This window comes from Dromiciops gliroides, chromosome 2, assembly GCF_019393635.1.
Source record: "Dromiciops gliroides isolate mDroGli1 chromosome 2, mDroGli1.pri, whole genome shotgun sequence".
Lineage (NCBI taxonomy): Eukaryota > Metazoa > Chordata > Mammalia > Microbiotheria > Microbiotheriidae > Dromiciops > Dromiciops gliroides.
In genome coordinates, this window is record NC_057862.1 from 158708641 (window position 1) to 158733520 (window position 24880).

Consider the following 24880-nt stretch of genomic DNA (forward strand, 5'->3'; position numbering starts at 1 on the left):
AAATGCAGGGATAAAAGAGTACCCTTTTTTAAAAGGGAAAAACACGTTTCACTATTAAGTTACAATCTTTCTTGGCACTTTATCTGGTGCCATCAAACTTTGAATTTATATCACAGGTTATTCAGGTATATTGTGTATTTGATTTGAAGGATCTCAGAAGATATTTGGTAGAATTTTTCTCATTCCTGACCCTCTGTTATAGATATTGGAGAAGAAACCATGATTTTGTTTTTAAGTTTTCTAGTTGCCTTTTGGCGGAAGGGGGGGGCAGGGCAATGAGGGTTAAGTGACTTGCCCAGGATCACAAAGCTAGTAAGTGTCAAGTAAGTCTGAGGCTGAATTTGAACTCAGGTCCTCCTGAATCCAGGGCCCGCACTTTGTCCACTGCGCCACCTAGCTGCCCCCTCCAGTTGCCTTTTGTTTACACCATGGTGTATGTTTCATTCTATATCTTTAATCCCCTGCCTTTGAGGTGTTTTATCAGTTTTCTGGAATGGAAATTATTCATTGCCATTTGTTTGAGTTTAGCTACCTTTTAGTGTTGTTTTATTTGTATTAATGTGATCCTTTCCATTCTCTTGGTTCTGTTTTCTTTGATCCAAACCACTACATACAGATCTTACCATCTGTTTCTGAATTGCTTGTTGTATTCTGTTATATTCATATACCACAATTTGTTCACCTGTTCCCCAATTAATGAGCACTCATTCTGTTTACTCCTTTTTTGACTGCATCAAACAATGCTGCCATGATTATTTTGTTACTTATAGCATATTTTTGTCATTGACTTTATTGAAGAGTACATGCTTAGTAGTAACATTGCTGGATCTAAGGATAAGAAGAGTTTAGTGACTTCACATAATTTCAAATTGATTTCCACAATTAGATCATTTTACCTGTAGCTTTCTTCTTTATGATCCCCTAGTGTATGCTCATAATAGTTTCTGCAAGGTGAAAAAAGACCATGTGTAACATAAAATGATGATTGTTGGGTATGCTATAAAACTAAATCCATCAAACTTTTTTTTGTTAATTTCAGCTTTTGCAAGAATATCCACATGAATGTGATCAGTTTTCTCTAGGAATATATCACCTCCTTAGTTGTGAGCAAGTAACTTAAAGTTCAAGTACCAACAGTTATTTTGAGGTATATACATAATCTGAAAACTGTTTTGTGCTTATTAGCACCATCTGCCTCTCTTTTTCTTGTTTTATTACTGGCTATATTGAAACTGATGAAGGCTATGAAGACCTGAGTGTGTTTTTGAGTATTTATTTACTATTTTCATGGGTCACCATAGCCAAAGAATCATAGTTGGCAGCCTACTTGTGGTAAGCTTTTCTGTATTTAGTTAAAGCTGACTAAGCTGGTCCTTGGCGGACAGTCCTTGCTGGACTGTGTCAATCTGATTCCTGCTTAATGCTAGAACCTTACATCTGTTAATTATCTCTAGTTTATCAGAGAGACAGAGGTAGGGGGGAAGGGAAGGAGGTAGGGAGTATGAGTACATGTATGCTGCCTTCCTTATATATGAATCCTTTTCAGCGTGATGTAGAATCTGCTAGATGTTATCCTTTGAAAATCCAGTCACTTTTCCACACCTCTGCTATTGCTATAATAGCCTTCTGGTTAGTTTCCCTGCTTGCTTCTGTCTCTACTCTAGTTCATCTTCCATTCACACCTCATTATTGATCTTCCTAATACTCAAATATGCGTAAGCGCACACATAGATACACCCAATTCAGTAAACTCTGGTAGTTTCCTTTTTTTTTTTTTTGGTGAGGCAATTGGGGTTAAGTGACTTGCCCAGGGTCATACAGCTAGTAAGTGTTAAGTGTCTGAGGCTGAATTTGAACTCAGGTCCTCCTGACTCCAGGGCTGGTACTCTATCCACTGTGCCACCTAGCTGCCCCTGGTAGTTTCCTTTTGCCTTCAAGATCAAATATACAATCCTCTGATTCTGGGCATTTTCACAGGCTGTTGTTTTTCTTCCCCCTCTTTACCTCCTTCTCCTAGCTTCCTTAAAGTCTCAGCAAGGTTTTTACAAGAATTTTGTGACAAATTTTTTGTGAACTTTGCAGATTACTGCCCTAAAAGATTATTCCAATTACAGTTTCATTAGCAATGTAATGTATCTTATGGACTAAGTAAGCCCTTAATATATGCCCAGTAATTTGAATGAAAAAGAACATAGCACTGAGTTTTACCTTGAATTCACATAATCAGTTCTTCCATCTCATTCCCAAATCTTCCATGTGTTCTGGAGAGCTATTCTCCCAAGTCCAGAATCCCTTCCCATCCATGTGTATATATACCTTCTTCATTTATCTGTCATAAGTTGTATAACACTGGAATTAGAGAACAGACCATGATGTATACAGGATAGAATTTAGATTTTTCTACAACTCAAGAGGAAAATAAACCCCTGTGTGCCCTTGTTCCTACCTACCCCTTCCTGATTCATGAAGTACTTGATTCATAGATCAGACTTTATACCTTATAATTCTGTGTGACTTTTCCCTCTATTTGAGATGTGCTGTACTTGAACCCTTGCTTATTCTTCCTCTGCTACCACCTGCATAGAATTGAGATTTGAATGCAGTCTTCTCTCACTGTTCACGCTAATCTTTGGTGCTGCTGTACGACTTGGTGAAGATTCTGGCTCTCTTGAGAGTATTTTCCCTTTCATTCCTAACCGTCTCTATCTTCATCCATTCCTCCCTTTTGATCTCCTAGAAGATGATCCTTTTGCTAGGACTTCTTTTTCTTCTTTCCCATCTACCATTTATCTTCACAAAGTTGTAATTCATAGGCTCATAAATTTGGAGTTTGAAAAGACCTCAGAGTCTTAATCTAATCTAGCTGCCTTTATTTATCCATCTATTTATTTATTTGTTTGTTTATTCATTTATTTATTTATTTTTAATTGAGGCAATTTGGGGTTAAGTGACTTGCCCAGAGTCACATAGCTAGTAAGTGTTAAGTATCTGAGGTCGGATTTGAACTCAGGTACTCCTGACTCCAGGGCCAGTGCTCTATCCGCTGCGCCACCTAGCTGCCCCTAGCTGCCTTTATTTTTGCAAATGGCAAACTGAAGCCCAGGATGGTTAAGTGACTTGTACAAGGTCACATAGATAGTAAGCCTCAAAGACAAGAATCAGAGAAACTAAAACAAAGGCCATACTTCTTTCTTTCTTTCTTTTCTTCCTTCCTTCCTTCCTTCCTTCCTTCCTTCCTTCCTTCCTTCCTTCCTTCCTTCCTTCCTTCCTTCCTTCCTTCCTTCCTTCCTTCCTTCCTTCCTTCCTTCCTTCCTTCCTTCCTTCCTTCCTTCCTTTGGCAATGAGGGTTAAGTGACTTGCCCAGGGTCACATAGCTATTAAGTGAAGTGTCTGAGGCCGGATTTGAACTCAGGTCCTCCTGAATCCAGGGCTGGTGCTTTATCTACTGTGCCATCTAGCTGCCCCCAAAGGCCATACTATGTTAAGAATATTTCAAATTGTTAAAACCTAAAAAGGAAATTACAAAGTAGTCCCTGAAATAGAAAAGTCTTTATATAGAATATATCTTCCTGAGTTTTCTTTAATCTTTAAATATTTTATTTGAAGCTATTCAGTGGCATTGTAATAGACTGCTCCCTCAATATTTTGCAAATCATTCTCCCATGTTCTTAATTCACTTCCTTCCCTTCAGTCTTGATCAACTGTTTTGCAATTAAACTGGTCTTATACCCTTGAATTCCTAGCTCCTTCATAATTTCTACTCTTGCAGCCCAGGGTTATACACCATCCTATTCATGTTTGTACTCTTTTTCCCCCCTCTTTTTTAGGGCAATGAGGGTTAAGTGACTTGCCCAGGGTCACACAGCTAGTGAGTGTCAAGTGTCTGAGGCTGGATTTGAACTCAGGTGCTCCTGAATCCAGGGTCAGTGCTCTATCCACTGCACCACCTAGCTGCCCCGATCCATAAAGATTTTAACGGTCTTGAGCATCGAGCTAAAAATGATAAGGTGAAATTTAATAAGGATACACAAAACTTAAACTGATTCAAAACATCAACTTAACCAGGTACAAGATGAAAGTGGGGCTGTTTGAAGATGATCTAGAGGTTTCGGTTGACTGTAACCTTAGTGTGAATCAGTTGTGTGTTATTGGCAACCACTAAAAGAGATATAACTTCCACTTTTATGAGACCATACAATTTGGTCCAATTGAATGAAAGTTTTATCAGTGTGAATCAATTTCTACTTTTATTAGATTAGCTTGAACAGTCAGTTGATATATAATTAAATACTTAATTGTGTGCACAGCATGGTTGTAACTATTTAAAAGAATACAAATATGTGATAATCATTGATTGCCTTTTATGAATTTAAAAATCTACTTGGGGAATATAAAATCAAGAATGCTAAATAGTATATAATGAAATGATGAATTAGATGGTACTAATAGCCAACCTAGAACTAAAACAAGTGATTGCTTAGATTAGGGAAGGTTTTCAGGAAGGAATTGTTGTTTTGAGCTTGGTCACCACTTTTCTTTAATATGATGGAATTTCACAATAAGACAGCTGTGTGCAAGAATATGAAGAGGTTTGGGGGCAGCTAGGTGGTTCAGTGGATAAAGCACTGTCCCTGGATTCAGGAGGACCTGAGTTCAAAATTGGTCTCAGACACTTAACCACTTATTAACAGTGTGACCCTGGGCAAGTTACTTAACCCCAATTGCCTCACCAAAAAAAGAATATGAAGAGGTTTATGTAGTATATCAGTTGAAATAAATAATTGGTATGTTTAGTTTTACTTAAATTATAGGACATTCATAATATATTTGGGATTGTGGAATAAATTTGGTAGCTGCTTTGTAATGCTTAGAACTGGTGCTCTTAATGGATTGGTAGTGATCCGTGATCCATGGGGGCATCTTTATATAGTGGATAGGAGTCAGGTCTGAACCAGAAAGACATTTGAGTACTGCCTCTGACACCGTGAGCAAGTCGCTTAACCTCTGAATGCCCCAGCAACTCTCTAAGACCTTATGTTGCTGATCTGTTTGCTGGGACTTGACTATGCCAATAAAAGTACTAGTCTGTTCTTTAAAAAAGTTAGGCTATTGGGCGGCTAGGTGGCGTAGTGGATAAAGCACCGGCCCTGAAGTCAGGAGTACCTGAGTTCAAATCTGGCCTCAGACACTTAACACTTGCTAGCTGTGTGACCTTGGGCAAGTCACTTAACCCCAATTGCCTCACTAAAAAAAAAAAAGTTAGGCTATGGGGCAGCTAGGTGGCACAGTGGATAAAGCACCAGCCCTGGATTCAGGAGTTCAAATCCAGCCTCAGACACTTGACACTTACTAGCTGTGTGACACTGGGCAAGTCACTTAATCCGCATTGCCCTGCAAAAACAAACAAACAAACAAAAAGTCAGGCTAGAACTGCAAGGAACCTAGGAGATAATCTGCTCTGAGCTCACAGATAGGAAACCTGAGGCCTGGAAAGATTTTATAAGTGGCCTGCCTAGAGTTACAAAGTTAGAGGGCTGATAAAGTACCATGGCTTATTTTTAAAAATACGTTTTTATATTTGTCACCTGTATTTCCCAGTGTTTTGTTTTTGTTTTTGTTTTTTTAGTGAGGCAATTGGGGTTAAATGACTTGCCCAGGGTCACACAGTTAAGTATTAAGTGTCTGAGGCCGAATTTGAACTCAGGTACTCCTGACTCCAGGGCCGGTGCTCTATCCACTGCGCCATCTAGCTGTCCCTCCCAGTGTTTTTCTACATTCAGTTTTAATTGTTTTGCTCTTTTCATTTAAGTTGTAGTCATTGTATTGCCTTAGCTCGCTCTCTATGTTTCTATGTTCCCATGCTGTTCTGTATTTACTACCCATTAATTACGTATCTTGTTCCTTTTTTTCTGCTCTTAAAATGATGAAACACTAGTAGCTAGCCCAGTTTGATTTTTCTCTTAGGTAAGAAACAAGAAACTGACGAACTAAGCGGAGATGCTTCAGTGGAAGATGATACATTTGTCAAGGTAAAGTTCCAGATACTCAGCTTGAGTAATTCATTTCTCTCTGCCAATGGGACCAAGGGCTTAAGGCAGTTGTGTCATTTCAAGGAAAGAAGGGCTTGTTACTGTGTTTATAATCAGATACAATAGGTAGGATACTTTGTGCTTTAGAGACAAAGTTGCTGGTACAGTGCTACTGTCATACATTTTGTAGTTTCCAAAGCATCTTATATAAAGTATCTCCTTTGATATTCACAATAATACTCTCACAGTATACTCCTCAACCCTCATAGTAGTACTGTGAGTTAGAATGAGCAAATATTATTTTCCCCATTTTAAGCATGAATTAATTTAGGCTTGGAGAGATTAAGTATACCTAGGTAGTAAGTATAGAGTAGGCATTACATATTTTGTCTCTTAGTTGAATATTTCCACTGTAAAGAGCTCCTTTTCTTTAAGGTGAGCTTTACCTGGACAAAATAAAGATGGACTTCAAAACTAATAAGCCAGGAAACTATTTACCATTAATTTGGCTCATAGAAAGTACCCCTGTATATACCTTCTGGACCCATTCTGGGAGGCACCTGTATGCAGGAGGGGCATATGTGCAGCTGATAGACCTCAGGATATTTTTCCCCCCCCACGGGTCAATTGGGGTTATGTGACTTGCCCAGGGTCACACAGCTAGTAAGTGTTAAGTGTCTGAGGTTGCATTTGAACTCAGGTACTCCTGAATCTAGGGCCAGTGCTCTATCCACTGCGCCACCTAGCTGCCCTCTCAGGACATTTTAAAAGGTGAAGTTTGCTGTCCTCTCATTTCCCTTTATGCTTCCAGCCTTTCTCATACTTCCTGGTGCCAATTTTCTTTTTTTGTTTGTTTTTTGTTTTGTTTTTTGCAGGGCAGTTGGGGTTAAGTGACTTGCCCAGGGTCACACAGCTAGTAAGTGTTAAGTGTCTTAGGCCTGATTTGAACTCAGGTACTCCTGAATCCAGGGGCTGGTGCTCTATCCACTGTACCACCTAGCTGCCCCGCCAATTTTCTTTTAAGGGCTACTTGCCCTTGAGTTAACCAGGTCCCTCCCTCTGACTTGGCCCTACCTGGAAGTATCCTATGTTAATACATTTCAACTAGGAAAGTAATTAAGGAGTGAATGATTTCCCTTTCCCCAAATAAATTTGATGTAATTTCAGGTCTTCTGGAGGAACCTCCCTTGCAGGGTGATTTTTTTCTTAAATCAAAGAAGCATCATTGTGTCTAAAATTTGGAGGAGGAAAGGAAAAAATTCTGCTTTTCCCAGACCCCCAATTTCTCCTAGCCATCTTGGACAAGATAAAAAACACTTCTAGCTCAATAACCCAGGTTGTGCATGGGACTTTGGACCTTTGATTCCTATAGTAAAGGGTACCTGTGGCCCAAGTTGTCTGTGTCGGGCTCAGAAACTCTCCTACAAACACACACATAAAACAGATTCATAAAGATGTACTAGAGATACTGACTCCCTTCTTTAAGAATGATTGTGCCCCCCCCCCCCAAAAGATGCTCCATCCACTGCTCCACTTCTCTTTCCTGAACATGGCACCCCATCCTGGCTTAATTGGGGTTTCTCTAGCTCCTTGGAACTAGAAATCTTGAGGGAAGCTTCCTGATTTGTCTGATATTCTCTTCTACTTCCTCCCTTTAACTTGCCCATATCAAAGTATTAATTGTAGTCATTTATAGAAACTGCATAGCATTTAGTATTTATGCTTAGTTCTGTGTAGCATATTGCTATATATATCACTAATTATGTCAGATTAACTGTTTTATTTTCAACACTAAACTGTTTCATATATGCTCAGTCTTCATAGTTTATTCAATAGCATGTCATCCACTCACAACATAAGAAGAGGGAACGTTGTTTGTGAACATGTATTGAAAGAGGTAACCATGTCCCAAACCAAAATGGTTAAGATCAATTCATGTAATGGTGCCATGCAACAAACTCCTGTAATCAGTCACCACATTTTCTCAAAGCTGAGCTTTGCAAGTGGTTTGTGAGATTGAATTTTGAAGTATGGCTTGTGGAAATGGTAAAATTTTATTTTCTGTGAAATTATATCTTTTCTGCATCACCTAAAAATGTGGCTTGGGAGTTGTAGATTAATTTTTTGGACATTCAGAATATCTTTAAAAGCAATTTAATTTTTGTTTGACAAAAATGAGAGACTTGGCACTCAAAACACATAGCTTCATTTACTTTGGGATCATAGTGCCTGTCATTTTACAAGGTGTAGTTGATTTGAAAATTTTAAATGTTTGAACTTTGTTTCTGAAATAACTGTCAATTCAGAAATTTAGGGGGAGGGGGATATACTTTTATAAAAATTATTTGGGTGCATATACTCTTTTTTTTTTTTTTTTTGGTGAGGCAATTGGGTTAAGTGACTTGCCCAGGGTCACACAGTTAGTAATTGTTAAGTGTCTGAGGCTGGATTTGAACTCAGGTCCTCCTGAATCCAGGGCCAGTGCTCTATCCACTGCGCCACCTAGCTGCCCCAGGGTCCATATACTCTCAAAGAACAGGTTAGAAAATAATCACACACCCCCCACCATTTTTTTGTTTTTGTTTTTTTTGCGGGGCAGTGGGGGTTAAGTGACTTGCCCAGGGTCATACAGCTAGTAAGTGTCAAGTGTCTGAGGCCGGATTTGAACTCAGGTACTCCTGAATCCAGGGCGGGTGTTTTATCCACTGCTCCACCTAGCTGCCCCGCCCCCACCATTTTTAAAGTAAAATAGTCAGTAGTATTCAGGCTAATGGCCTTGGTTGTACCAACTGTTATTGATATTAAAAGGAAAGTGAATCGGAGAATCAAGAGACCAGTGATCCAGATGGCAATGATGAACTGAAGGACTCTGAAGAATTTACTGAAAATGATGAAGAAAATAATAATTCCAAGGACTTGTCTACTACTGAACAGCATAAAAAAGATCATGAATTAAAACAGGCAGAAGCAATACAAGGAAAAGAAAAAGACCTTGAAAATCAGGTATTTTACCACCTTTGTTAACTGTCATTCAAACTACTCTCCCCTGCCCTTTTTCAAATAACAAAGATATAATTATTTTTCTAGTCAGTTGGCCCCCAAATATTTAATCAGACATTTCATGTTTAACTAAAATCTGAACTATCATATCTCATCCATTCCAAGCCCTGTTTTTGAAAGTAGTTGAAACTAGAACCTACTTTGGAATTTGTTGATATTATTAAAATAATTATTTCTCCATCTCCTTAATGGAGCTTAAAGAGAATCTTTCTGATTTCCTGGCATGTTTAAGTAGTAGCATATGAATTATATAGTGAAAGGAGCCTGAATTATTATTAAATATTGGTTCGGCACCTACTCTGTCATAGATATTCTATAGAAAGCATATGATACATGCATGTTGTGATTTCAAATCGTTTTCATATCACCCAAATATTTTATTCAGCCAAATTTATTATTCTCTTTTAACTTAGGAAAATGAAGGTCAAGAAGGTGAAGATGATGCCTTTCTTACAGTCCCAGTAAGTTTAACATTTGTTTTGTTCATTTGATTTTATGGGAATAAAGGCTCATCGAAGTGACCTTATTTTGGCCTCAAAATCCTATTATGCATAAGACTTTTATGTTGATTTGGATTTCTATAATATATATTAATATTTTAGTTACTACAAAAATGACTAAGAATGACTGAAACCATAAAAAGATTTGTACTATTTTATACAAGAGGCATAAATGAAACTGCAGTTTCTACTCTGAAACAATTGACTCTGGAGGTAATGATTTTTTTAGCCTTTCTGAAACCGATGCTCTGTTGTTTAGTATCTATGCTTCTTACATATTGAAAATTATCCTTAAAATATACTATGTATATGGCTTGTGCTTTTTAGAAAATTAATTATGGGAATTTTATAACACTCTAGGGAAGAAAATTTTTTCTTTCTTTTTTTTGTTTTTTGTTTTATTTTCTTATTTTTAATGGGTCAGTGAGGGTTAAGTGACTTGCCCAGGGTCACACAGCTAGTAAGTGTCAAGTGTCTGAGGCCAAATTTGAACTCAGGTCCTCCTGAATCCAGGGCTGGTGCTTTATCCATTGTACCAACTAGCTGCCCTGGGAAGAAAATTTTTTAACATAAGTTTTATTTCCATCAGATGTCTAGAAACTTGAGCACTGAATTTGGAGTAAAAAGAGCTGAGTTCCTATCTAGATTCTCTTTCTTACTATCTATTTGACTTGTCCGGGCCTGTACTTCCTCATCTGTGAATGAGGGGGTTGGATGAGACGTGATATTATAAGATGTCATGATTCTGTTTTTTATTGAAAAAGCTTGTTCTGGTTAGAGTGGTTTCTTTTAACAGTGGAGAATTGTCTCTGACAGCTAGGTCAACAGAAAGTTTCCAGTTCTATCACAAGGTTATGGGGAGCTTGTGAAAACACTATGTTAAGGATGAACTTTCCTTGGGGCAGAAAGTCTTCTGCTAAATAATTGGTATTTTATTTACTGTAATTCACCAATTGGTCCCTAATCTGATAATCCAAGCCCAGTGGGTGAGTCCTTTGTAAAACCCCTCTCTCTTTTTTTTTTTTTTTTTTTTGTAAAACCCCTCTTAAAAGGTTATTTTGAGTATATATCATCTCGCCTTTAGACTTCATGTCTTCATTGGCCAACCCTTCAACCTTGAAGTGGTTTGAGTTTTCAAAGAGCCATATTGCATGGCTTCTAAAGTGACTCAAAAAAATAGTTCCAGAAGATTATTTCCAAACCTGTTTTGAGCAGTATAACTCTCAAGACCATTTAAAAAAATAGAAACTGGGTATTTTTAGCTAATCATTGAAAAACTTAAAAACTGTATTGTTTTTGTTTGTTGTTGTTTTTTTGGTTTTTTTTGGGGGGCAATAAGGGTAAAGTGACTTGCCCAGGGTCACACTGCTAGTGTCAAGTATCTGAGGCCCGATTTGAACTCAGGTCTTCCTCAATCCAGGGCCAGTGCTTTATCTACTGTGTCACCTAGCTGCCCCCTTAAACTATATTCTAATGTTTTTTGTTTTTTTGTTTTTAAGTGAGGCAATTGGGGTTAAGTGACTTGCCCAGGGTCACACAGCTAGGAAGTGTCAAGTGTCTGAGACCAGATTTGAATTCAGGTACTCCTGACTCCAGGGCCGGTGCTCTATCCACTGCGCCACCTAGCTGCCCCTTAAACTATATTCTATAGCTAAATTCGCCATTCCACAAATAAGTCATTTTTTTTCTTTATGATAGTATCTCTGTCTAGAAGGGATATTATTCCTAGTAAAATTAACACCTGACATAAATTAGTCAATCATTTGGAAAGTTTACCCCCTCAATAAGGGCTAGCTTTGCTGTACATTTTTGCTTCTTTGTCCATAAATCTTTCTTGGACTAGTCTTCCTCACACTAATTTCTCTCTTGGAATTAGCTCTAGCTCTTATAGCTAGAAGCATACATACAATGCGGTAGTAGAAGAGCATTTGTTCTCATTTCTCAGGCAGCATACAAGTTCCTCTGGGGCAAGTAGATATAATAGTGCTAAATATTTAGTAGATTTTATATTTTTAAATCCAGTCTTCCATATATAATGGGATGGCTAATGTGTTAGATCATGGATCTCCATGCTTTCTATAACAGGACTTTATATTTTCTTGTGAGGGAGGAGGATCTCCCTTGCCTTTTCTTATGCTGGTACAGTGCCTTCCGCATAATCTACCTATATATAGGACAGTTTTTCGGTAGGTGTTTAGGAGATGCTTTTTAATAGAATATCAGAAAATAATTTTTTACTTTATTTTGCTGATAAACCAATTGTATCCATCACAGCTTCCAGAACCCAGGTTAAAAGATAGCATGCCATATACAGAGGCTTTTTGTATGACCTTCAGTCTGTGACTAGATATTGTAAACCCAGGTTCGTAATTACATAGGAACAACTCTAATGTGATAGAGTAAGGTGTATATGGTTTATTTTTTATATTTTTATAAGCACTTTAACTTTGAATCCCCTTGAGTTTGGCATAACTAATGCTCTCTGGGTTACTTAGTAGGTGGTCATGGATGAGAACGGTAGAGCCATGGATTCATGTTTTCTGTTGGCCACAGAGGAACACATAATTCAGACTGATTTATCATTTTGCAGATGCATTGGTCACTAGAAGACAGATGAGAGAGTGGATAAGTACATTGTCAATGGAAAAACCATAAAAGTGCTTAGCCTGCTTCCTTAGGGTGGATCAAGTGTTATTTAAATATATAAAGATAATTATGCTGTCTTCATATATTAAATTTCATATTGTTAAGATGTACTTAAAAGGGATCATTTAAAATAAAGGTATGATTGCCATAAACCGGTACTTCTCAGATGTATGTATATATAATTAAAGCAGGCATGTTTTTCATTGTCTTTGTTAATTAACTTTTTTCATATACTTAGGGCCTTTGTGACTTAAAATAGAGGATTTGTTCTGAACCAAGCTCAGAGTCAGGAAATCTTGGGATTTTTAGCTTCTACCTTCTACATGTAGTAGCTTTGTGATCCTGGGCAAATCACTTTAATTTCTTCAAGTTGTAGGACGTGGCTTATTTGCACAGGATCCTAGATAGAGAACTAGAAGAAGCCATAAATGTCAACTAGTCTAACCTCTTCTTTAGTTTTGTTTGTCTAAGGTCTCAGAGAGGTTAGTAATGGACACCTAGGATTTGAAACCTGACTGTAAATACCTCCAAAATCAATACTCTTTTCACTACAACACTAGAGGGTTTCTTTCTAGGTGTTCTTACATTGACAATATTTTTTAAAATTTGAGCGCTAGGTCCTATATAATTGGTTTATGTTCTCAAAGAACAATCATCTTGCAGTTCTCTTTATTCCTTTCCACCAGCTCTCAACCACCCAGCTAAGTAAAATATCATTACACAAAATGAGAAAAGGGATTGGGAAACGATGTACTTGATAAGCTTCCTTTCCCCCCACCACTAGCAATTTTTTTCACATTTAGTAATTCATCTCTAGATCCTTACAATGATTTCTAAAAATATATTTTTACAACCAAAGCATAACAAAATGAAATTATTATTAATTTCCATGCAGTTTATCACAATGGAAGTTTTAAAAAATATTATTGGTTAAAAGAGTATTGCAGTGACTGTTGCTTTGAACCTACTATCATATTTCCTTAGACAGCTCCATTTCCTTTAGTTTTGCGTATTAATGCAAATACAATTGTGTATTAATTTGTAATTCTTGATCAGTTGTTAACTGGGTAATTCGTGACCTTTTAAATTAATTTATTTTTGAGATAACAAATATGATTCAGTCACCTAAATGTAATTTTTAGACCTTTAATGAAATTTTGGCATGTTTTAACGATTTAGCACAATTAAATTTACTTTGAATTAATATTTGTATTCATTAATATCTGTATCCATATATGGATTTCATGAGTTACATTATGTAGGGCAGAATTTTTTCTTATTGGTTGCTTTCCTATAGCACCCATTCAGGATAAGTTTAGAACAAAAATGAATTTTCATAAGTAGGTTGAGGTAAGATAGGCTTCAAATAATACGATACATTTTAAATAGAAACAATTTTGGCTTTTCTATTCCCTGCCTGGGTGGGTTTGGATTTTAATGGTTTTATAATTTTACATATAACCTTTGAAGTCTTCAAGTGAAAGGTATCTGTCTGGTTTTGATTTTGACCTTTTGCAGGATCCTTTTAGGCCCATGAAAACAGACAGACCATTGGGATAAACTTTTTGATAAAATTGCGAATATTGTAACCTTAAAGTAGCCTTTACACTGTTGAGGTGTAGGAGGAAAATACTTCACAACACTCATAATTTATTCTCAAAGGAATTATTCTCTTACCTGAAGTTAATTATGAACATTATTTGAATTATTGAAATGTCCTTGAGTGTGTAGTACCTTTCTCTTCCAAATAAGGTATACTTGGAACAGGCTGCATTTATTTTAATGGAGCATGGGTCAAATAGAATACTTCACAAAACTTAGCAATTCTAATTTGACATAGCTGAGTTTGTTATTGAAGTTATTAATATTTACATATGATTATTTTTTTGAATTTCAGGATGGTGAAGAAGAAGAAAAGGAAAAAGGTATGTTTGAAGTTAAATAGAGTTAAATGGTTGCAGCGATTCTGAAAATGGAAAATTAGGAGGAAGTGATTAAAGAATTCTTGAGTTGAACCTTACTTTTAAAATGGGTTTGTCTTATGGTAATTAGTTAGGTGAACTAAGTACAATATATTGACCAATTTTTTACGTATTTATTTAAAAAATATTTAAGATATCTTTTAGTTAAATAGTACATATCAGTTACTGTGGTAGATATATCACTAAATGTGCATTTCATTAAATCAATTTAAATCCTATTTTTAAAAAAAATTAATCATTTCTAGCAGACGGTAAGTTGATGCACATAACCTGTACTGCAGTAACTCATACGTGCTCCTGGATCCCTAGTATATGACTATATTTGAATTTTTCAACTAGTCCTGAAAGTGGATCACCATCAAAACTTGATTTTCATTTGTTGCTGCTTGGAAATGGCAGTGTGCTTTGCTTAAAGAGTAGCTTTTCAGAAACTTCCATGCAGAGCCTTCTGAGAGAATTTCAGTGGCTTAAAAGAACCATCAGATGAAACCACAAGTACAGCCACCACAGGATGCTACACATCTGGTCATCAAGAGGTTATAGAAGACTTCTTGGATAGAAATCAAAGGATTCTACATACTTTGGACTAGAAAGGACATGGAACAGTGTTTTAAGCAAGGCAGCCTGATAATACATTGAAGCTATCGCGTAAACCTGCAGACTGAAAATGTTTACCAGGGACCATATGCCTGAATGAAGTCTTTCTGTTTTGGGGAGTGCAAGAAAGAAATCGTTGAACATGATAATTGTGGGACTGACTGAACATTGTTGAATATCTGTGAAGCGAGGAGGAAGACTGAAAATGGCCATTTTACTCTGAACATTTGGAGAAGTTCATCTTGGGAGTCTTCTACGGCATCTTTGTGTGTGATTCTGGACTGCACCAGTCAACAGCTGAATTGGAAGACTGAAAAGACAGGAGGACCCTGAAATACTTTGACCAGCTTTGACCCTTATCGTAGACTGTAAACTTTTTCAAGAAGTCACGATGCTGCATAATCCTGAACGTCACAAATCTTAAACTATGATGTCTAGAACATTGAGTAGTCAATCTGTACGTTTAAAATTCTCATGGAGGAAATACTTCGATATGGCATTAGTTTAGAAGCGGATGTGAAGAACTGCTATCTCCTGGATGGAATCATTTTCTCATTATTGTTGTTTGATGGTATTTGTATGTAGAAAATTTTATTTTTTCTCATGAAGAATGAGTGATCCTGGGTAAAGGATTGTTTGTGTTAATACCCTTGTGTTTTTTCTTACCTTCCATCAGTGCTAATAATTTGTATTTTCTAGGTCCTAATCTAGCTTATGAATATGAAATTGTTTAAACTTCTTGTTTTGCCATATTTATTCCTGTTAAATCCTCTTAGATATAGCAGGTTCTGGTGATGGTACACAAGAAGTATCTAAACCTCTTCCTTCAGAAGAGAACCTAGCTGAGGCTGATCAGACAGCTCATGAAGAGATGGAAGGTAACACGTCTGTGAAAGAAGCTGAGGATGACAACATTTCGGTCACAATCCAGGCTGAAGATGCCATCACTCTGGATTTTGATGGTGATGACCTCCTAGAAACAGGTAAAAATGTGAAAATTACAGATTCTGAAGCAAGTAAGCCAAAAGATGGGCAGGATGCCATTGCACAGAGCCTGGAGAAGGAAAGCAAAGATTATGAGATGAACGAGAGCCATAAAGATGGTAAGAAGGAAGACGGCGTGAAGGGTGATGCTGTCGAGAAGGAAGCCAGAGAAAGTTCTAAGAAAGCAGAATCTGGAGACAAAGAAAAGGATACTTTGAAGAAAGGGCCCTCGTCTACTGGGGCCTCTGGTCAAGCAAAGAGGTTTGTTTTTCTATGTCAGTTCTTTACGATACTGAGTTCCAGCATTCAATAAGATCACTCTACATTAAGGGGGTAGCATCAAGAACCTTGTACAGTAATTAGTATCTTATGATCCTGCCTATAATTTTTTGAACGTCATAAGTTACTTTTTAAAAAAAAAATCAAGATCTTCGTATATACAGTTTGTCCTACTGATTGCATTGTCGAATTGTCAGCATTTATTTGTGTTTTTTTTTTTCAAATTGACAAGTTTTTTGTGTTTTATTTTTAAAATCCTTGTGATGATGGTAATGAACAGCTATCAGTTCTAAGAACACAAAATGAAGTCAAGTCCCATTCCTGAAATCTGGAGAAGATGGCCATATATCCACTGAATAGAATTTTCAGAAAATCTAGATCTTCAGGCATCTTGGGGAAAATCAGTGCAAGAATCCCAAGGGAGTCATTTGTTCAAATAACCCAATCCAGCCCTTTGGAATTGTTAATTTGTATCAATAGCCATAGTTTGAAATGCATTTTCTAGCAAGTAGTTCACTTTTTTCAACTTTTTTCTGGTGATTTGCTTCTTTAGCTCTTCAAAGGAATCTAAAGAAAGCAAGACATCATCTAAGGATGACAAAGGTAATGACTTTTATCATTTTATTGAGAGTATGGCACATTTTCCAGAGCTAACAATTCCTTGGCAATTCCTATCATAATTGAAATCCATTATATTTCCAAGGTCTGAACCTTCAAACAAAAGATGGGCTTTTGTAATATATCCATCTCTTAATTGGCTTACAGTATTAGACACATAATGGTTACATATAAAGCACTTGATTGTTACAAGCAGTGCATGTGAGTCTCAGCTATTGGGAAGTGGGTGCATTATATATGTAATTCAATAATCTAAATGCATACTTGTCAGGAAAGGCTTAGATATGTTTTTACTTAGATTCATTGCCAATTCAAAAGTGGCATAAAGTAAGTTAAGCCTTTTCTGTTCTTGCTTTGGGATATTTAAAGAAAACATTTCTGCCCCATCTCTTCCTATCATTCTCTCAGTCCTTGTGTTAATGCTATGTAAGTAAGCATTAAAGTTCATGAGAACTCTCAAAATTAGATCCATTTTTTGTAAACTTTGGATTTTTTTTTTTAAAGCATGAAACTTAAAAGTCTTTATGGATGGATAGAATGTTGGGTCTGAGTCTTTAAATTTCATTATTTTTTCCTTGATGGGAGTGTTTTATACAAAAAATGTAGAAATGGAGTAAAAAATTTTAATGAAATCTCAGACTTTATTTTATTAAATCATGTGTTACCTAATGCTCATAAATTACATCCTTTATATAAAACACTCCATTTGAGAAGAATTTGAGGAGGTCACAGCCCTGAGAATCTTAAAAGCACCTTTTTAATAATTAGTAAAAATTATTTACTTTGTAATATTCAGCAAAACACAGCATCAGAAGTTAATAATCTGAAAATGGGTGGTGTGTATGTATATATACAGAGTAACTCTTATTATTGGCAATAATTGATTAACCACCATTTTCCACTATTACTCCTCCATTCACAATAGTTGTGTGTTGCTCATTTTGTATCACATTTGAAGACATAAAAGGGTGACAGAAGTTTTCTATTTCCTCAGACATTGTAATCAGATCTAGTAAATGATTATTTAAATGCAGGAAAGCCAATAAAATATCCCCATGTAAATTACAATATTCACTTACAATTTAATACCTAGCATGTATATAATACTTTGTTTTACAAAGTGTTTAACAAACATTATCTCATTTAGTCCTCATGATAACCCTGTGAGGTAGGTACTTTTATTTTCATCCCATTTTATAGATGAGGAAATGGTCACAGAATGACTTGCCCAGGGTCACACAGCTAGTAAATATCTGAGAATGCATTTGATCTTGGGTTTTTGCTACTCCAGATTAATGCTCTTATCAACTATGCCACCTAGCTATCTTTAGGCACTGGTCCAAAAGATTATATAGTATTATGTTATCTATTAGCAGAGAGGCTTTCTTTTAAACCTCAGAAACTCTTTTAAAAATTAATTCCCATTTTCTGTTATCCAAAGTAGTAATGGAGATTAGCTGATAGCTTATTACTTGGTAACATCTCTTAAATCACCTTTTAGCCCTTCCATTCCACATACTTAGTCTTCACAGGAAAGATGCAGTCAATAATTTTTTTTTTCTACTTTTACTTACATGTTGGTGAAGTAGGAAGTAGGTAACGTTTTATATTCACATTTTCTGGAATAATAAGATTGTTCAGGGTTTTGTTTGCTTCTCTTTCTAAAAAGAGCAAAATAGATCCCCTTTTACATGTAAAATTGCTATGTTGTTTACATTTTGGGGCCCCAAAATGGAAATTTTATGTTTACAAATTGTAGTTTTGAAGATGTGGTTATCTTGCCTTTTATAAATTAATTAAGACAGTGCATCTCTCATGCATACAAACACTGTTTTCATTACCGTACTTCAGCATTTGATATGACATCTATTTCAGGAAGTACAAGTAGCACTAGTGGCAGCAGTGGAAGCTCAACTAGAAATCTCTGGGTTAGTGGACTTTCTTCTAATACCAAAGCAGCTGATTTGAAGAATCTCTTTGGCAAATATGGAAAGGTATTTTTTCACTAATTTAAACACATTTCTAGTGTGTATTTATGTTCAGTACAGTATGTGTGTGTGTGTGTGTGTATATATATATTATATATATATTATAACTATTATAAACCATGTGACCATTATTGGAAATAATTATTGAGCTGTTTTATATTGGTGTTCAGTATAATGTTTTGGTAATTAAGTTAGCTCAGAAGTTATTTTTAATTTGGTAGTTATTTATTTGTTGGAGGATAATACTTAATACTTTCCTGCAGAGTTAGAACTAAATTTTTAGTCCCTTTGGTAAATTAGAATAGCTAAAAGGAATTAATGGTATTGATTAGTTTAAATAATTACATCCTAGTGACCAGTTGGGATTAATGTTAACTCCTTATAAACTGATCTTGGGAAACTTAGTATGGTCTCAAAACCAGTTTCCTTATTTGCATTTATGACAGGAGTTGTGAAGATAAAGCATAATGAAGCTTTTCAAAACACTTATCCTTTCCCTAAAGTCTGTATGCTGGGGTGACCTTTTCTGTATTAAATGAGATATAATGTGCAAATCTTTTCTAAGAGGGGAATCTTTGGATTTAATTAATTGAAAATGAGATGATTTCAAGAATATGTTTTAATATCTTCCACAGACTCATTTTAAAAGTTTTTGTTGGTTTGTTTTTGGTTTTGTTTTGTTTTTTTGCTCCTTGGGGGTCCTTAAAAGTGTAGCCACTGGGGCAAGTTTTAAGGAATTATATTCAAGGGTACCTTTTGATATGAGGAGTCCGTTTGGGACTAAAAGCTATTGAAGTTAGCATGTAGCTATTAGTAATATTGCAAAATCTTTTCCTAATATCTGTAGATATTTTTCTTTTATTTGAATTTTATGTACATTATAATTATAGAAGCCATGAGCTCTCTTTTGTGATTTCCAGTGTTTGAATTGATTTATCCTTCAGGTAATCTGGAGGTAATTTCATTTTTTGTGCTTGTAATATCATGTTTAGGATATAAAAAAGTGATTTAAATTTTCTTTTATTTAAAAAGTACTCCCTGGTATTGCTAAGAAATACATGTTCACATCTGAGGAACAGACATTTAGATTTAAATATTGCTAATGAACCAAGGGATATTTCTAGTGGCTGTTAAAAAATGATAACTTCACCTAAAATACCTGGCTAAAATTCACTGTTTTGTAACTCATTTACCTCTTAATTATGCTCTTTTTTAACCCGTCATAGACCTATCAGTGGCTCGTTGTGGTGTTTGGTTTTTTTAATTCTCCCTATTTTAGATCTGTATGATTTCCTAATAGTCATTTCTGTCTGCCCATCTAGTTTGAGGCCACATCCTTAGGTTTCCTGATAGGAAAAGTTTTTATCTGTATTTCTTTCAAGGATGCTGGTTTCTTATTGGTCTACATAAGTGAGCATTGATTGTCATATTAGAGTTAGAGTGCCATATGATGTCATTATACATGATGAATGAATCCTTGAAAAAGAAAGTAGGCACTGGCCATAGCAAGCACCTAATAACATGACAAAAATAAACAGATGTAGAAATGACTGCTTGTTGATGACATCAGCTATTTCTATAGTTCAGCGTTCAACATCAGTTTGTTAGAGTTAAGGTCAAAAGCAATACCAAAATAGAAAAAAGAATTTAGTCAGTTTCAATCTATTTTTAAAAGTATGATACCAAAAAAGAAGAAATGAGTTAAAAAACAAACATTGACAGACTTGCCTAATATCATTTCCCAGTGAAGTCTAACAGATGGAAATCAGATGTTACAAAAAGGAAAAAAGAACCTTAGAAAACTGACAGCCAGCAAACATTTTCTCTCTTTATCAAGCTGAGAAATAAGGCATTCACTGGCTATACTATTTTAGTATATAAACTCATTTGTAAATGCTTATAAAGGTGATATTTGAAAATTACATTATTATCTGATAATAGTGAAAAGTAGTGGAAGAAAACATTAGGTTTTATAAACCTTGAGACCCTATTAAAGAGTATTTAGGATTGAAACTAAAAGGATTATTTTAGGAAGGGTCTGCCAAGATTACTATGATAAACTAAAACCGCTCTCCATCAGTGACAGTGAGCCACTAAATTTAGGCTAGTCTACACTTAGAAAAAAGACAGGAACTGTGTCTGGACCAAAGAAAGTACATGCAAAGGAGATCCTTGTTCAGGAGAAAAATTCTGAAGATGTTCAGTTATTATTTTCAACCCACTGAAAGGAGGGAAGATAACAAACACTTGGAAAAAAACAACCGATAAGCATTATTATCAAAGAAACAAATAAGCAAGAAAATATCAGCAATTACTTACCTATAAGTCTGTCCTCCCATCCCTACAAAAATCTTTGAGAATAATTTACATACATTTCAAGGGCATTTCTTGATGAAGGTATGGGAAGATGACAGCCATACTTTTTCAAATGGTATTCTAAACCAGACCACATCTTTACAAACATAGTCATACAGCTTACTGAACAGGACGGACAAGATTCCATGGTACTTATTATTTGTTGGCTCTAAAACATACATTTAATTTGGTGATAGCAAAATGCCACTGTAAAGTGGCAACAAGTTACCTTCTGAGTGTGTGTTAAAACTATACTAAGTTCTTTAACAAGTATAACAACCAAGACGATTTTTTGCAAAAAGCCTCCACCATCCCACCCCCTGGCACCCTGAGTTTAAAATATCAATTGGGAGGTGTATGTTTACCAGAGATGTTTTCCACTGTCATGGAGGATGTGCAAAATGAAGATAAATTCCTTATAGATTATGAGGGTCCTCTGGATGCTTTTTGTTTGTGGATGACATGCTGATTACATCAAGCCTTGGAACATTACAGAATCTTCTAAATGAGATCCATAGTCATTCAACAGAAATCATTAACCATTCACACAGAAGAAAACAATTGGATGAAGAAAACCTATTGTCCACATCCTGACATAAAATTAAATGGACAAGCCTATAGAACTGATCAAATGTTGCATGTCTTTGCTAGGCACCACAGATGCATAGTGAACTGGGCCCTGGAATGAATAGCAGGAGGAAAGACGGCTGGATTGCATATGGGAGATTATGAAGTGCTTTTAATGACCCAGAGCTTCCTCTTGAAGTAAAGATCTATCTTTTAACACCATTATTCTCCCATGATGGTATATAACTTCAAAGGATGAAGTGCCATGATTTCTGAAGAACTAAATTTGCAGGTCTTCTAGAGGGCAATGGAGAGGTGCATAGCGAGCATAAATAGGCTACTGCATATTAATCAATGAAGAATTGCAAAGGATATGTGGCATAAAATGTCAGAGAAATATAACTAGAAAAGGTTTTGGCTGGTTATGTAGCCAGATTGCAGGATTACCCATGGACAGCCTCACTGTGGTAGGTGTGTGTGTGTGTGTGTGTACACGTACGTACGTACTCATGCAATGCCAAGATCAAAAATAAAGCTTTCCCAAACTGGGCAAGGACCTCTTGGTAAGGATTTATTGGACATAAGCAAGAGTTGGACAGGATGAGAAGGTATGGATGGGTGAATAATCTTAAATCATTAAAAGATGTCTGCAGATTCATAGCAGAATATGTAAAAAAATTTAAGTTCATTATTGTAATTAGCTTAACAGTTTTGTAATCAGGAGATGGCTGGTTAAGTATGTTTTATTTTAGAAATAATTTTATACATACATATAAAAATATATTAAGTATATTGGTAACCCTGTGTCTCAGTTCCCATTAAAGTAATTTAAACAAGCTAATTTTAATCAGTTGTATGAGTGACTGTATAGAATGTTTTAAGTGATATTGAAAGTAATAGAGAGTGAAACTTTCTTTTTCAGATTTGAAAGGACATGATTATTTGCTACACTCGTGCTTGTCTTATGATTTTCTAACACTTTGTAATATTTAACCCATTTCTCTTAGGTACTCAGTGCAAAAGTGGTTACAAATGCCCGAAGTCCTGGAGCAAAATGTTATGGTATTGTAACTATGTCTTCAAGTACTGAGGTAGCCAGATGTATTGCACACCTTCATCGGACTGAACTTCATGGACAACAGATTTCTGTTGAGAAAGTAAGCTTTGCTATGCTTTAAATTAATAAATGATAAATTTCAGGGATTGTTTTCCTTGATTTTACAATTTTGGTGTGGGGTTGTATTTTTTTCTTTAATCTTTCAGGTAAAAGGTGATCCTTCTAAGAAAGAATTAAAGAAAGAAAGTGATGAAAAATCAAGTTCAGGCAGAAGTACTGGAGATAAAAAATCTACAACAAGTGATAAAACTAGCAAGTAAGAATTTACTTATTTATCTGGTATTAATAGCCACAGAAATTTTCTGGCACTGTAGTGAAATATTTCTCACTACTTTTTTTTTTTTGTGGGGGGGGTTATGACTAGGACCCAAACTTCAACGAAAAAAGAAGAAAAAAAATCGGAAAAATCTGAGAAAAAAGAAAGTAAGGATACTAAGAAAGCGGAAGGTAAAGATGAGAAGGGTGATAATGGATCAAGTGGCCCAACTTCAGAGTCAAATAAAAAAAGCGAAGAAAAGAAACGAATAAGTATGCAATATACCTTTATTTTTCCATCTGTTCCTCTCTCTAATGCATTATTCTATATTATTTTATAGCAGTGAAGTTGATTAACATTTAATGTTTTAAAGTTGCTAGTTATCAAGGTAACAATGATCGAATATTTGTTCTTTCCTTATCCAACATTTATTGATCTAGGACATAGTTTTTCAGTCAGGCTGTTTTTTTCTCTTTCCATGTTTGGACTCTTGGTATGATCACTGAATTGTGTTTGATTAAGGGAAAGAGGATGGCATGTTGTAGTGCAGAAATGCCAAACTCAAGACATGGTTTTACTGCTGCAGACTTCCAGAGTGCTGCTGAATAAAATATAACTGGGAAATGTTTAACAAAATAAATAAAAATACCATCTAACATGGATAGCATTAATTTGTGTTTTTCTAAGTCAATATGCAGCCTGATATCATTGATGTAGAGGATAGAGACATGATTATTTGGAGGCTTGTGTTTGAGCACCTGCCTTCTCCACATAAACTAGCTTTGTGACCAGAGGCTAATTGTTTGCTCTTTTGGTGCCTAAGGCACCTCACTTTAAAACTAAGTTAAAGCTGATTTTTTGATATGTATTGGTCAAGACTTATCATACCCAGAATTTCCTATATTTATGAAATGACAGCTCTATTGTAGAAAGTTGGGTGTATAGTATTGAGCAATCTGGCTTTATGGTATTTGCCATAATCTCAACCTCCAGTTTCTAGAAGATGTTCTTTTGAGTGTTTGTATATGTGGTACAGATTGACTAAGTAAAATTTTTTTCTAAATGAAATCAAAATAGATTTGTTCTGTTTTTAGGTAATTCATACTTACTTGTTTTTCCTACTTTTTTTCATTAGGTGCAAAGAGCCCTGGTCATATGGTGATATTAGATCAAACAAAAGGAGATCACTCTAGATCCTCAAGAAGGGGAAGATATGATAAAGTAAGTCTATATGGATAAAATCTATTTTACCAACTTTTCTAGTATTAACAGCTTACCAGCAGTTCTCTGTAGCTTTGTATTTTTAAAAATACTTTGATTCCACTATTCTGAGTAAGCCAAAGTGAAAGAAAATAGGAACTATCTTGTTAGCAATCCTTTTAATATGTAGTAGTGGAATTTATCAGATTTTGTCTAATCTCCCAGGTGGCAAGGAACAGGGAGAGAGCTAGTCAAGATAAAAAGAAGGACAAAGACTACAGAAGTCGCAAAGATATATTGCCTTTTGAAAAAATGAAGGAACAGAGAATGCGAGAACATCTAGTACGCCTAGAAAGAATACGACGAGCAGTGGAACTTAGAAGGTATGGGGAAAATATTTTATACTTTGCTGTAGGAATATAAAGAAGGCAAGAGGGTTTGGAACTATAAGAAACCATCAGCATTGTTTAGTCAAACCCAACATTTTTACAGATTGGGGAACTTTGAGGACTAGATGGGTAAAATTGCTTGCCTGAATGTAGTAGGTAGCTGCTGGCTTTGGAATCAGGTTGTCTAGTTCCAAGTTTTATGCTTTTTCTATGATGTGACATTGTTTCATGGCTCTCTGTAGTGATAGATAGAAACTCTTTATCTGCAAATTGATGAGAAAATGATAAAATTGAGGTGTGTTCCTACAGAATT

The 24880-nt window shown here is 35.7% G+C and overlaps 1 protein-coding gene across 2 annotated transcripts in view; it reads left to right on the forward strand.

Moving 5' to 3' along the window:
• The window catches only part of SLTM (SAFB like transcription modulator), a 44167-nt gene that overhangs the window by 6575 nt on the left and 12712 nt on the right, over nt 1-24880 (forward strand). The window contains exons 3-14 of one of the 2 annotated variants that reach the window (XM_043983049.1): nt 5965-6029; nt 8838-9032; nt 9503-9550; nt 14133-14160; nt 15645-16059; nt 16631-16680; nt 18571-18689; nt 22613-22762; nt 22869-22978; nt 23087-23250; nt 24114-24199; nt 24404-24561. In XM_043983049.1, coding sequence (XP_043838984.1) covers nt 5965-6029; nt 8838-9032; nt 9503-9550; nt 14133-14160; nt 15645-16059; nt 16631-16680; nt 18571-18689; nt 22613-22762; nt 22869-22978; nt 23087-23250; nt 24114-24199; nt 24404-24561 — 1588 coding nt within the window. Of the gene's footprint in view, nt 1-5964; nt 6030-8837; nt 9033-9502; nt 9551-14132; nt 14161-15590; nt 16060-16630; nt 16681-18570; nt 18690-22612; nt 22763-22868; nt 22979-23086; nt 23251-24113; nt 24200-24403; nt 24562-24880 lie in introns of both variants that reach the window. The other variant, XM_043983048.1, reaches the window with a different exon arrangement.